The sequence below is a fragment of the Metarhizium album genome, assembly GCF_000804445.1.
Source record: "Metarhizium album ARSEF 1941 chromosome Unknown scaffold_14, whole genome shotgun sequence".
Taxonomy (NCBI): Eukaryota; Fungi; Ascomycota; class Sordariomycetes; order Hypocreales; family Clavicipitaceae; genus Metarhizium; species Metarhizium album.
The window spans coordinates 406,123-419,593 of NW_024467588.1; the positions used below are offsets into that span (position 1 = coordinate 406,123).

At 57.8% G+C, this 13,471-nt stretch overlaps 3 protein-coding genes across 3 annotated transcripts; 2 read left to right on the top strand and 1 right to left on the bottom strand.

The window, feature by feature from the left end:
- Positions 1 to 3,066: 3,066 nt before the first annotated feature.
- On the top strand, positions 3,067 to 8,446 carry MAM_05584 (uncharacterized protein; the record flags this gene model as incomplete). Its single annotated transcript, XM_040824382.1, has 3 exons — positions 3,067 to 6,579; positions 6,641 to 8,324; positions 8,403 to 8,446. The coding sequence occupies 3 exons, from the start codon at positions 3,067 to 3,069 to the stop codon at positions 8,444 to 8,446; spliced, it is 5,241 nt and encodes a 1,746-aa protein (XP_040677707.1).
- Positions 8,447 to 9,870: 1,424 nt separating this feature from the next.
- Positions 9,871 to 10,613, top strand: MAM_05585 (uncharacterized protein; the record flags this gene model as incomplete). Its single annotated transcript, XM_040824383.1, has 2 exons — positions 9,871 to 10,224; positions 10,290 to 10,613. The coding sequence occupies 2 exons, from the start codon at positions 9,871 to 9,873 to the stop codon at positions 10,611 to 10,613; spliced, it is 678 nt and encodes a 225-aa protein (XP_040677708.1).
- A 774-nt stretch (positions 10,614 to 11,387) lies between these two features.
- MAM_05586 (Mannan endo-1,6-alpha-mannosidase) lies at positions 11,388 to 13,050 on the bottom strand (the record flags this gene model as incomplete). The annotated part of the gene is made up of 3 exons (XM_040824384.1): positions 11,388 to 11,960; positions 12,088 to 12,878; positions 12,951 to 13,050. The coding sequence occupies 3 exons, from the start codon at positions 13,048 to 13,050 to the stop codon at positions 11,388 to 11,390; spliced, it is 1,464 nt and encodes a 487-aa protein (XP_040677709.1).
- Positions 13,051 to 13,471: the final 421 nt, after the last annotated feature.

The following is a 13,471-nucleotide window of genomic DNA, read 5'->3' on the forward strand; positions in this document are numbered from 1 at the left end:
GCGGACGCCAAGGAATGCAATCACCACCCGCCAGCACTACAGTCTCCAGACGGGGGCGATGAATGGAGAAGCAAGTTGCGGAGGTATCATTTACTGCCAAGCCTGGATTTTCTCGGTCGACCACAGATCAATCCATACTATATTGGCCGAACAGGACGGGTGGAATGCCGGGCGGGTAAGACCGAACCGGGATGATCCCAAATTGAACGGTCTGATCGTCCCAGCCTGGCGCTACGTGGCTGGGGAACCAACGCGCGCATGTTGGAGGTTCTCATGAAGATGAAGATGGGTTGGTGAGGGAAAAAAAAAGCAGGGACCTCGTCAGGTTGACCGAGAAATTTGTTTTCCTCATCGCCAACAGTGCCTCTCCCATCTGATGGTTACCATGGCAGCAGGGCGACAACAACCCAGAGGTGCCGGGGGGCAAATTCGTGATTGGACAGTGTGGGCCGGTGTGTGGAGTCGTATTTGGCGCCTGGTGTGTTTGCAAATTGATGTGGGGCACGGGGCCGCATAGCAAGATAGAAGAAGAAAGGAAGAAAAAAAGGAGAAAGAAAAAAACACAGACGTCACGCATGAAAATTCTGAAACAGGTTTAGGTCCCCCAGAACGGATGGGGCTTTATGGAGAAGAGGCACGCTCCGAACTTTGTGGCCACAGGCTTGCATGGCAGAATGTTAAGTTGGTACGTACTCTGTACACGGCACTCTGTACGGAGTATCGATGACAAGTTTATAGTGGACAAGATTTTTACAACGATAGTCGCGCCGTATGGCTGAGACGATGAGATGAATGTCTGCTGCGCTCGGACCCATTGTTGTTGTTGTTGTTGTTGTTGGAACGACGGGCAGCTTCCCCGATGCCCTGGTGATACTATCTTATTTTAAGTTTTTTTTTTTTTTTTTTTTTTTTTTTTAAAAAAGGCAATCGCGGCAGCGGTCTGTGCTAGTATTAGTGCAATTTAGCGGCAGAGGAGGGAGGTGTTGAGACTGCTTGGGCGGGGAGAAAAAAAATAAAAGGAAAAAAAAAGAAAGAAACAAGACAAGACACAAAACCGTTGGCTTCATGTTGCTACGAAGCATACAGCATACAGCTGTGGACCGACAATGTTGCAGACTTTTTCTTCACGCTGCCGAATTGTTTGCAGCGCGCAATACTCCTCGTACAGAAGTGCGTCGTCGTGCACAGACTTGAATGTTGGTGCGTCCGGCCGTCCGGAGGGTTGCATGCATTTGTTGGACGGGTCGGCATGGCAAGGCGTATGTGTCATGTTGAATCGCACCAGGCGAGAGACGGCTCTGTCCGGGGACATGATATAATCGAGCGTCGAGCGTCGAGCGTCGAGGATCGAGGATCGAGTATCGAGCCCGTCACCGTCACCGTCACCGTCGCCGTCGCCGTCGCCGTCGCCGTCGCCGTCGCCATTATATTCCGCCGCCGTTTTTGATGGTTGAGACGAATACGTACATGATGCCTGGTCGCCAGCGTATTGGCCAGGCTAGCGTACCCGACGTGCCCACGCACCCACGATTCCGGGTCTGGTTGATCAGTTGATTCCACGTTCAAATGTTGATGAGATGATGATTGATGATGCTCGCGACCAGCCAGCAGCCACCCCCCGGGGCCCGGTGCACCCAGCTGTCCGCAGGCGTCGTGCAGGCGTCGTGCAGGTCGTCTGCAGGCCTCATTGGGTCAGCTCACCGGGCACCGCCAACTCATCAATCCAACCCCCGGTCAATTGGCCGTCGTGTCTGGACAATAACAAAGGCCTCGTCGTCCCATCGTCGAGCAGTGCTGGTGCTGGTTGGCCTTGCTTCTCGCTCCCACGTCCTCGACTCTCGACTCGTCGACTCGTCGCCCCTCCCTCTGCCCCGTCCGGGTCTTGGTGCTTGGTCCTGCCTCTGCCTGCCTTGACGGTCTGATGAAGCTCCCCAAGCCCTTGTGGGCCTGTCACTCGTAGTTGTGTCGCTCTCCGGCGTCTGCCACCCTCCGATTCATCCATCACTTGCACTCCATCCATCGTCTTGCGGTTCAAGCTTTTTTGGGAACAGGCTGCTGTTTGTTGCTGCTGCTGCTGCTGCTGCTGCTGCCGCCGCCGCCGCCCCCCGGGTTTCCTGTGCCGCTTGCTGCTTGCTGCTCGCTACTTGTCCGTTGGCCTCACCCGTCGCCCATGGACCAGATCCCGCCTCTCGTCATCGCTCACATCGTCATCCTCGCGCATGGGCTGCTCCGCTCAACGGTCTGGTTTTGCTGCTGCTAGGATCTGCCATCTGCGACCGACCTGCTCCGTATCGGACGCCGCTCGAGCCCACACAAGGTTAATCAGCAGCTCCGTACTCCGTACATACGGGGTTGCTCACGCTTGTGGCTCAGGCGGGAGCATCCTTGCTGCCGCTCCTGACTGGCGGACAAGCCATCCTCTGTTAGTCCGACGACGTCGACAAACAGACAGACAGTCTAGTCTGGTCGGAGACACTCTGGACACGGCCTCTTTCGTTGGCGTGCTCAACTGCGTCGGCCCGTTGCCACAGCACTGGGCTTGCGCATGGTCCGTCTTGTCACCATTGCTCGCACAACCGCCTCTGGTTCGTTTCGTTTTTCTCAAGCGCAACGTCTTGCCTTGCGACGCCCAACGGGCGATACAACGTCTTTGTTCTTTTTTTTTTTTTCGTCCTGTTTCCATTTTGCTGCCCTAATAATACCCTTTCTCGGATTTGCGCCCCTCCGCCCTCTTCAGCACGGTTGGGGACTCGGCCCATCGCGTCCAAGTGTAGTCAAGTGTGAGTCGTCGCACGCGCCCAAGATCTCCGGGACACAGGCAATAGTCCTTCTTCTGTGTGTCCTGTCTTGGCAAAGCTGACCTTTTGAACATTGGCCAGGTTTTTGCTTCTTTCCATAATTCTGTCGCACCGCTCCGCATGTCTTGATACCACCCTGGCCTTTTGATACCCTCAACCTCCCAGCCCGCCCCGTCCCTCATCCCAAACGCCGCCGCAGCTGCGGAGTAAGAGCCTCTCACGTCGCTCTAAATCCTCACTCCTGCCCCCTCTTTTGCACACCGGCACTATGGGCGCCGAGTCGAGGAAAGTACCACCACTTCCTGCCCCGACGGAGACGGACACGACAACTCCGAGCGAGCTGGCAACCGACCTGTCCAAGCCTGGCGACGAGAAATCTTCCTACTCCATTCCCGAGGATGGTACTCCGGTCACTATTCGCACTCGCGGCCACAAAGCTAGTAAATCTCAAACGTCATTGCTCATTGAGTATTTCGAGGGCGGGAAAACCGGCTCTGGCGGCCAAGATCGTAAACCAAGTGTTCGGGTCCGTCTGACCCCGTCCAAGAAGAGCAGAGGCGATCATATTCAAGTATCCGAGACCAAGGGATCCCGCAAGGCTTCTCTCACCCGCCGCAGTCCTCTCGACCAAGCCATCGCATCAAGGGAAATCGAGCTGCACGACGGCGAGGACGCGAACAGCATGACGTCGTATGCCTCGGCAACCGAGGAATCCAATGTTTCAAGAAATCCCATCGACATTGAAATAGACCGCAGCCACAGGCGACGACGGCCCGCAAGTCCCTTGATACCCTCTGCCGAGTCGTATCAGCCTGGGAATCCTTCCGAGATCTCTGCCATCCCGACAGACAGTTTTCTGGACGGCTCGGGTCCTGCGGGAGACTCGAAACGCTCTTCTAGCCCTGTCCGCGCTGAGGCGCTCATTGGTGCAACGGCCGCCGCGGGTGTGCTTGGAGGAGCGGCCATGGGCGAAATGAGCAGCAGCAAAGCTCGGGCAAAGGAGCGTGTTAAAATGGCGGAAAAATCAAAAGACAAGTCCGACAAGAAGAGGCACTCTAAAAGTAGGGCCAGTAGTGTCGCTAGTGAGCGCGCTGTTGATGAGACTCGGTCCCCACGTCGACGGTCCAGTCGCGGCCACCAGGAATCCAATACAAGTGCGGCGGATTCCAGTGTCGTGTCATCTCATCTCGCCCCAAGCCATCGCTCCCTTGACACGCGTTCCGTCCGCTCTGGGGCCTCGAGAACATCAATCAATAACCCCAAGCTTCTCGAAACTGTTGAGGATGCCATCCGGAGGCTAATCTTGCCCGAATTGAGCGCGCTCAAGAGAGAACAAAGCAAACGTGAAAGCCGCCGTGGCTCACTGACTTCGTCCGCTACCTCTGTTTCAAGAGAAGACGTCTCATCCGACCGCAGGCGGTCTTCAGACGGACGAGGCGAGAGTTCGCGAGATGGGGCAAGACACAAGGACCGGCGCAATCGAGAGGCGCGTCACGACTATGACGATGACATCTCATTACGCAGTCCCAGTCACGGTTCCATCAACGCTGAATATGAGGCACATGAAGGAGATGTCACTTCTCCAAGGCGCAGCAACAATCTGCTCAAAGCTGCCGCCGCTGGAGCCGCCGGGGCTGCATTGGCCAAGGGTGCCGGCTCTGCCATGGATGATGTTGCTCAGTCACCGGATAGAAAACAGCGTGAGAGACGCAGGAGAAGGGCCGAAAATACCGGAAGTCGTGGCTCGGGCCGCGAGCAGTTTGATACAGAACTGGATGAGGAGCACCTTGCCCCTGAACCCCCAATGCCACTCATGAGTGACGTGAACCCCTCCGAGGTCACTCGAACTTCCATTCTATCGGCGGAATCAGACCGCCCGCACTCTGCCAGCGAAGAGCTTGTGGCTGCGCCGGCTAGAGATCTTGTCCATGGCGAACAGATAGCTTCAGGAGCGTCAACCCCTGCTCGTGCCAAGTCCCCAGTGAACCAGGAGCAACATGCTCTGGCTATGCATCACGCAAACGTTTCTCATGGCGACCTTACGGCACTACCCCGCGGCAACAAGGACTATGTTGAAGAATATGAGACGGATGAGTACGGAAGAAAAGTCCCCGTCGGCTGTTACGACGACTACGGACGCAGCAGAGTCGCACCCGAGCCAGCTGACTATCCCGAGGACGATTTCGAAGAACGCTACTACAGCACACAAGACGTCCCTCCACCTCTTCGATACGTTCCTTATCAAGCCGGCGCCAGAGGACTCAGCCCTATTCCTAGCGTTTCTGGATACACCGAAGCTGGCAGTGAAGCGCCCCCACCCCGGGACTCCATGGAAATGCCGTCACCAGCCAGGTCGCCAGAGCGAACCCGTCAGCATTTATCCTTGCAACCAGATGGCTCTGCGGCAGGCAACGTGCGTAGTCGAGAGTTGGACCGGGTCTCTCCAGATGGTGGACAACAATTTGATGAGACTGCTACTGGTCAGGCTGTCCGCGGTATCGGAGCGAATCCTAAATTTGTCAATTCGCCTATTGGCGTCGAGTCTGCTGTTGCGTCTCTGGTGGACGGATCAATGCTTGACCAATCTGTCGTCACTGGAGCTTCGGGGAATGATCAAAACGCTGTGAGGGATTCAAACGTTTCGTACGAGGAACCGCACAAGACCCAAAGTTCTCGTGGCGTCGGCAGCCCGGAGAGGATGGATGTTGACCCTCGTGAAGTGGAGGACGAATGGCAAACAACACCAGGGCCCAAGTCTGTGGCACGGCACCACGAGTACTCAGAGTATGATGTTGATGAGCATGGAAGAAAGGTACCTCGAGCCAAGCATCGCCACTCGCCAACTGCGTCGGAAGCGGCCATCACGGCTGGTGCAGTTGGCGCTGCTGCTGCAGCGTTGAAGGCTGCCAAGGAGAGGAAGCAAGCAGTAGCCTCTGGGCAGTTTGGGGAGGACTTCCAGCCTGCAGGTGTAGCGCGAAATAGATCGTTTAAAGAGAGAACCATGCACCACGGTTGGGAGCCACGCAACACTCCTACTCACAGCATCGACAGACTGGATCTGGAAGAACAGGCCCCCAAGTTGGGTGCGAGTGGGCTTCCCGACATGGATGATCCTATGCCAGAAATCGGTTACGTCGATGACGAGCTGCAGACCAATCCCTCAATAGTCGATGAGCGGCTTGATGGCGAGCCCGTCTATGAGGAATGGTCCGGCAGGGCAACGCCAACACCACGAGACATGGGCGGATATGCTCCCGAGGCAAAGGGCAAGGAAGCTGAAGTTGGAGGCGCCCTTGGAGTTACTGAGGCTGTTGGAGCTGCCGCACTGGGCGCTGCCGCAGCCATGGCTGCAGCCCACAGCCACGACGCAAGCCAAGATGAGGAAGAATGGCACCGTACGTCTGACGAGCGGAAACGAGACACTCTTCTGACCAACCCCTATGAAGACGCCAGCCCCATCGTGAACCCTGAGCTGAACGACAAGTTGCTCAGCAGAGGACTCGAAGCCCCGTTCAACACTGGCAGTCCTGGTTTCGGTCAAAAGTACGACGAGGGCTATATGTCAAACGGTCCAAACCGAACCCCCGATCCGCAGGTGAAGGGCAAAGCGGTTGATTTAAATGCAGCCGTAACTGACGATGACCCATTCTATGTGCCAAAGTCTCATGCCCGGCACACGAGTGGCATGTCCCAGGGCATGGCCTCACCATTCTATGACGCGGCAACAGGTGTGGGTATAGAGCGTATCGAAAATAAGGATATTGTGGCCTTGATGCAACACGTAAGTTGCCCGGTGACGGGCCATGACTTGTCGGTACTTTTTCTCTACTGACAATACATAGTTGATGGTGCGCGACGCCCAGCGAAGTGCTCGGGATACAGAAATTGTCGCCTTGCTCATGAACGCTGCCCTCGAGATGCGAAACTCCTTTCGTGAAATGAAGGAACTCGTACAAGACACGGGAGATGATGTCATCTTCGCCAATGTGGAAAACACGGAGAAGCTACAAAAGGCCATGAGCGTACCTAGGCCGTATCCGGGTGCCGCCTCCCGCTCCCTGCAAAGCCCGTCGCAAGCTGGCACGTTTGATGAGGCTGCGGCCAAGAAGAAGACCCTCTGGAAGCGAGCCTTGCAGGGCCTCAGTGCCAAGGGTACCAACGACCTCACTCGCATCGAAGACATGCTCATGCAGCTTCTCGGCGAAGTCGATGTACTCAAGACGCAGACAGCGCCAGCAATTTCGATTGGAGGACCCGGACAATCAGTGGAAAATGTCCGAGAAGAGGACCAGCTTGAGCAGGACAGGGGCCACGGGCCAGATGGCATCTCGACGCCCACTCCTGCTACCCAGCCGGGAACAGCAGCATCTGCGTCCCAGTCTCGTGCCCACGCGGTCGGCGGTGTAGAGCGAAAGTTCTCCGAGCACAGGATAAGTACTGTGCCTGAAAATGAAGAGGAATGCCGGTACGACCATGTTAGTCCAAGAGCAGAGAGATCTGGCGGCGACCATGTCCAGACCCCAACGCAAGCCGAACAAATTCAGCGTGGGGGTTCAGTTCCTCTCGAGACGCCACCCCGGCTGGCACCTCCCGCGGATCCCCAACCCCTCAGCGCCGAGAACACACCACGAACTGACAGGGGGAAGAAGCACAAGTCCAGCAGTTCCAGTGGGTGGCTGCCGAAGATCTCGCGATGGTCGGGAACAACGGCTTCAAGCGTCGGAAAGGCTCTCCGTGGTAGCAGCTCCTCCAAGAAGGGACCGAAGTACGACGATTTTCAACCGCCCTCCAGGTCCGGGTCCAGTCTTGCTTCGTATGATGATGATCAAACGTTCCGCCATGACCCCTATGGCCAGGACAAGCTACACTCTGGGTTCTCGGATCCCAGCCTCCAAGGAATTGGAGGCGAACGCCGCAACTCGCAAGGTCCACCACCAACCTCACACATGTCACCAGAGGATCCGGATCCCAAGTACAAGGCCCACCGGAACTCGCTGAACCTGCAGCATCCCCAGCCACGACCTGGTCAAACGGAGAGATTCCGAACTGCCTTGGAGTCTTCAGCGCAGGAGTACAGCAACCCCATGACACCAAGATCTACCGACTGGGCCGGTTCGGCAACCAGCCTTAACCGCTTGCCTCCCAACACCAACAGGTTCAGCAACACCTCGTCCGTTCCAGGCCCCGAGGCTGACTATTACCTATCGGCTGGGCAGCAGTCCGGCCCGCCTCGTCCTCCAAAAGAACCCATGGGCTCTCCCGGCCCACAGACGCCGCCCAAGGCCACTCGGCTCTCCAAGATGCAGAAGGAGGGCAGCCCGGCTCCCCAGCAGAGCTCTGAGAGCGGGTACGGTACGATGACGGGGACATATCTCAGCCACTGCTCTGGAAGCAGCCCCAGGTTGGAGAACAGGAATTTAAATGCTGCGCTCGGCGTTCCCAGCCGACGACCCAGTGGCCCACGGGCCATGACACCAAAGAGCCCTGAGGAAGAGACGGCGAGAGAAGAAAGGCGACGAAAGCGAGGTATGTCTTGACGATGTTTTCGATTCCTGTGGAGATTACGGCTGAATTTTTGTTTTTATTATTTTTTACTTTTTCTAGATACATTTGGAACCGTGGCCAGTGAAGATACAGATACTTTCTGAAGCACGTACTACGCCAGTCGGACGCCCGTGTCCCCGGTCGGCCACGTGCAATGCTGAGAATTGGGTTTTGCTGATAGTAACAAATCAGAAGTGAGGTGGCGCCGCTGGTGACGATGTAGGTCGCGCAGGAAATGATTGAAAAGCAAGAAAGAAAGACATCAGCATAAATGGCCCCGGGGAGTGGGAGAGCCCGGACCAAAGTTCCAGGACAGAGACGGGAAGCCATGATGTCCTACTCATGTTTGTCTCCGTGGCTTGATGACGAAATGACGACTAGTTATCTTTGGTTTTTAGATTTGAGCATCAATGCCTGTTTTTTTGCATGGCATTGAGTCGGGACTTGTATCGACGGTGTGGGGGTTTGAGCATGTGACACGGGTACGGGTACATCGAACCCCAGGTATAGCCTGAATTCTCCGTGGAAAGCGAATGAAGTTGATTTGACCGTCATGTCTGATGACATCGTGGGCTATATGCGTGAGGCACTGTGTGGCCAAGCTGTCGATGGCGGTCAGTCAGGGAGAAACGAGGCTCGGCGAGCTCCATCTACTATCTAGCCTGGGCCATTTTCATCCCCCAGGTGGTAATCTCCACGGTCTCAATTGTGACTGAGGAGGATGCATTCAACTCTGAGACACGACTGCGGCATTCAAACGTTGCCGGGCCCCGTTTCAAGTCGGGCGCGGCGCCTAGTCAGCTCTTGTCAACACCGGGAACCCGTTTCGCTCGTCACTGAAGCCGGCGGCAAAAGTCCGGGTCTGGAAATGGAATACAAATGGCAATGGCCCCCTCCTTGCTTCCTTTTTTTTTTTTTTTTTTTTTTTTTTCAATTTCCTGCTCCTTTCTTTTTCCTTCCCCCCCGCGGATTTCTGCCGTCCTCAGGGGCGCTGACGGTTCGAATGAGATTTACAATTCAAATTGCCGGGGCTGGCAGGAACAGCGCCGCCACGTTGGACGCCGCTCGGCCGCCTGCTGGGCTGTGACTCGTTGGGCTGACGGGCTGACGCGGGATCGTCGCGCTCAATACCGTTGGGGCAAGCTCTTACGGACAGGACCGGGGGGGAGGGGGATCGTGGGCGGCAGCGGCACGAGCATCGTGATGGCCTCGGGTCAGCTTTTCGCTCACCATGTTTCTATTCTCCTTGCCGAGTCTCATGGAGACAGGAAGCTGAGGACTGTGAACAACCTGTCTCAGGATGCTGGTGCTTACGGCCCTGTGAAGCCGAGCTGCGAGTATATAAAGCTGTCTGCTCTTCTCCCGTCCGAGACTCCTTTTTTTCTAATTCCTTTGCACCATAGGACACTGGACAGCGAAAAGAAAACAAGGGACAAGCTGCTCCAGCATCAGTATACTCCGGCTACTTGCACGCTCTTTGCCCTGTCCTGCCCTGCCTATCTTGATCAACCCCCATACAACCGACAACATGAAGGTGTCCACTGTCCTCTTCTACATTGCCCTCGGCGCTGCCTCTGCCCGAGCCCTGCCCGCCGAGGCCGCTGGTGAGGTTGTCGTCGACCTCGAGGCCCGCGACTATGTTGAGGTGGAGGAGCCCGAGGTCTACGGGGGCGGCATTGACGTCCGCCAGGACTCCGAAGTCCCTGAAGGCGACTTGGACTTGGAGGCGGGCCCGGTCCAAGGCAGACTGGAAGCCCGCGACAACTTGCCCGGCCTCAATGCCCTCCAGTCCAAGTATGCCCGTGGCATCATCGCCCGGGCCAAGCAGGACAGGGTCGGCGCCCACGGCTGCCAGGCCGGCATCGCCACCGCCCTCACCGAGGTACGTACGTCCTGCTCCAGGCACGCTCCCAAACTGTCTTTGCTGACCTGCTCCCTGGGGGGGAGTCGGGCGCTCATCAGTCCGCTCTCATCATGTATGCCAACAAGGCGGTGCCCGCCTCCATGAAGCTGCCTCACGACCGCGTCGGCTCCGACCACGACAGCGTCGGCCTCTTCCAGCAGCGTGCGTCGGTCTACAGGGATGTCAGGTGCGACATGGACGCGGCCTGCTCCGCGGGCCAGTTCTTCGCCGAGATGAAGCGCGTCAGGGGCTGGCAGAACATGCCCGTCGGCACGCTTTGCCAGCGCGTCCAGCGGTCCGCGTACCCCGACCGCTACAACAGGGCTGTCCCTACCGCCGCAAAGGTCTGCAGGGCCGGCGGCCTCTGAGGGACCGTGATCCCGGCTTCGCGTGGCCGGTTCGCCGGGCGTCGGAGCCGAGGTGTGTACTGCGCCTGCATATGCAGCACGCCTTCTTGGAGACTCTCGTAGGGGCCGGGCCCCGTCCTACCGTGTACTTAGTGGGCGCGGGGTGCTCGTGAATATACCAGATTTATTTGGGTGCAGAACAAGGCCTGGAATCCATCTCAACGACGGTCTAGGTTGCGACGTGACACGTCGACAAGTTTTTGCCCTTGCCCTTGACCAGTGCAATCAGCGACATGCCGCGGAACCGTGTGGCGGAGTGATTGCTGCCTCTGTCTGTAGACCGTCTGCAGGTTGGGCAGGGCGAGCGGAAGCCAGTCCGGGCTCCAAGGTGGGGGGGGCAGAGCCGACGGGAGCCGACGGAATTGCCAAATCGGTCGAGCACTCGCCGGGACGTTGCGGGTCTCCGGGCCGCCGACCGCGGGGGCCCCGCAGAACCCAAAAGCGGGTGGCTCGATGCCGTTCGGGACGGAAATTAAGCAACACTGCATGAAAGACCAACTGCCCGTAGTTGAGAGGCTTGAAAACTTCGCCCCGTCGTGTTCCGTGGTCATTTATTTCCATGATGCCACACATGGCGCGCAACCCTTCCTGCCCGCCGCGCATTACACAGGCACCCATCACCCATCTGCCTTTCCCATAGACGGTTGGTCCAGGTAGGAGTTTTGAAAACCACAAAAAAAAGCCAGCACCAGAAAAGCCAAGGCTGAGTGACAAACAGCCAGACCGTATCCGACATCAAGGGCCCGACGCCTCGTAGCCCATCCACCCAAACATGCCGCAGGCTCCCGCCAGCAACGAAATCGTGACAAGACTCGCACCGACCCTGTCGCCCGCGGTGACAGCCTTCTGCCCCGGCACCGGTGACTCGTCGCCCTTTCCGCCGTTGGGGCTGCCGGCACTCGTCCCGCCCGAGTCGTGGGTCACGGGCGGCCTCGCGCTGCCAACCAGCAGACTCTGCACGGCCGCCAGCACGCTCATCTCCTGCCCGGCGCCCGTCTCGCCGACATACCTGCCGTCTGCCCAGTTCAGGCCGCACTGGCGGCCGTCGGCACCGCCGGTGCACTGGGCGACCGCAGCCTGTGCCGACTTGCGGAGGACGGGCAGGACGCGGCCCGCCGTGAAGGGCGCAATCTGCGTCGCGCTCGCGTACCAGCGATGCATGAAGCCCTTGTACGCGAACATGTCTGTCTTGCAGCTGTCGTGGGGCTCGCATGAGATTTCGACGGCAACGTCGTCGGGGAAGAAGGTCTTGAGGCCGTAGTCGATGAGCTTGTCGACTCGGTCTCTCCATCTTTGTTCGCCCTTTGTCTGGCTTGTGGAGGCGACGGGTCAGTTGTGGGGCGAGGTGAGCAGACATGAAATAGAACAAGGACGAGAGCAGAATCAAGCGAGGAAAGAGAAGGAGGAACCGCAAGAGATGAGTGGATTCACGCACAACGTTATACATAAAGGCCGCGCCCTCGGCAAAAATGGCGTTGTTGTACGAGTACTGGACTTCGTTAATGTCCTTGCAATCGGCGGCAACGTTGGCCCCGTCATAGACTGCGTAGTTGCCAGGGTCGATGAAGCCGACTTGTTCAACCCAGTCCCAGGTCTTTTCTGCCCAGTCGGAATATCGCGCGTCCCCCGTGTAGCGGGAAAGCCTGGCGGCCATGTTGAAGAAGCAGCCGCTGGAGATGCCTGCGCCGTGGTCAGGAGTCGGGGCTCGGCGCAACTCGGCTGCGCGGCAGCGAGGAAGAAACTCACTATTTTTATAGCCATAGCCATTGTTTGTAAATGGAATCTGCCACCTCAGGCCTCCGCCGCACGTGCCGTCGTGCCGTTGAGGGCTCGCCTGCGTGTTGAAGACGGCCTGAGCCAGGCCGAGCCATCCGGGGCGGTCGGCCGGGGGGTCGGGGAACTTGCTCTCTGCGGCCAGCATGGCGGCCATTCCCCAGAAGGCCTGGTCGTCGTTGCCCAGAGAGACCGTCACGTTGCGCGGCATGTAGTCCTGGCCCTCCCCGACCTGGGACTGCATGGCCTTCATGATTTCCCCGTTGTACGTCTCGTCGCCGGTCAAGGCCCAGTAGTGGATGAGCGTGCCCCACATTGCGCCGGCTTCCCACCAATAGTAGTCGCCGCCGGGCGGCGGTCCCGGGAGGATCCCGGGCGTGGCTCCGGACTCGTTGCCGTGATAGTATTGAAGCATGTCCCAGGCGAGTACGCTGGCCGACTTCTTGACTGCGTCTGCAAGTGGCCGTCAGTTGGGCTGGGCCGGCTTGGGCCTTGGGCACTTGGCTTGTGTGCGCAGAGACGCACCGTCAGAGTCGAGCGAAAACACGGACGCTGCTGCGGCACCCCCCCGCCGGCCAGGACCGGCGACCAGCAGCATCAAAAACGGGCATGATGACAACTTCATTGCGGTGATGAGCGCTGTGCAAACGATGCCGGAATCGTACAAGAACAGAAACGGTGCGACGACACGTCGTTTGCAGGGAGTATTCGCAACAAGCCGGCGCGCCGTGCCAACGGTTGGTTCAAGTAAACGGTCGCAACATGGATCAAGTTGCTGCCAGAAACGAGCTTGTCAGACCGGCTCGGAGTGGGAAATGAAGAAAGAGGACCCGAGACTTGGAAGAAGAGACGACCAGCTGTTGTGACTAGTTGCTTCATGTCATGACGACATGTCCAGAGGACAGCGATCTTGATGCCGACTTACACTTTTGACAAATGAGTGCACGCGTTCCGAGAACAGCCCGAGGAGAACGCACCCAACAACTTGTACCGTCGCTTTTCAAAGCTTGTTTGCCAGTGGGCGATGGGTTCCAGATGGAGTCGAA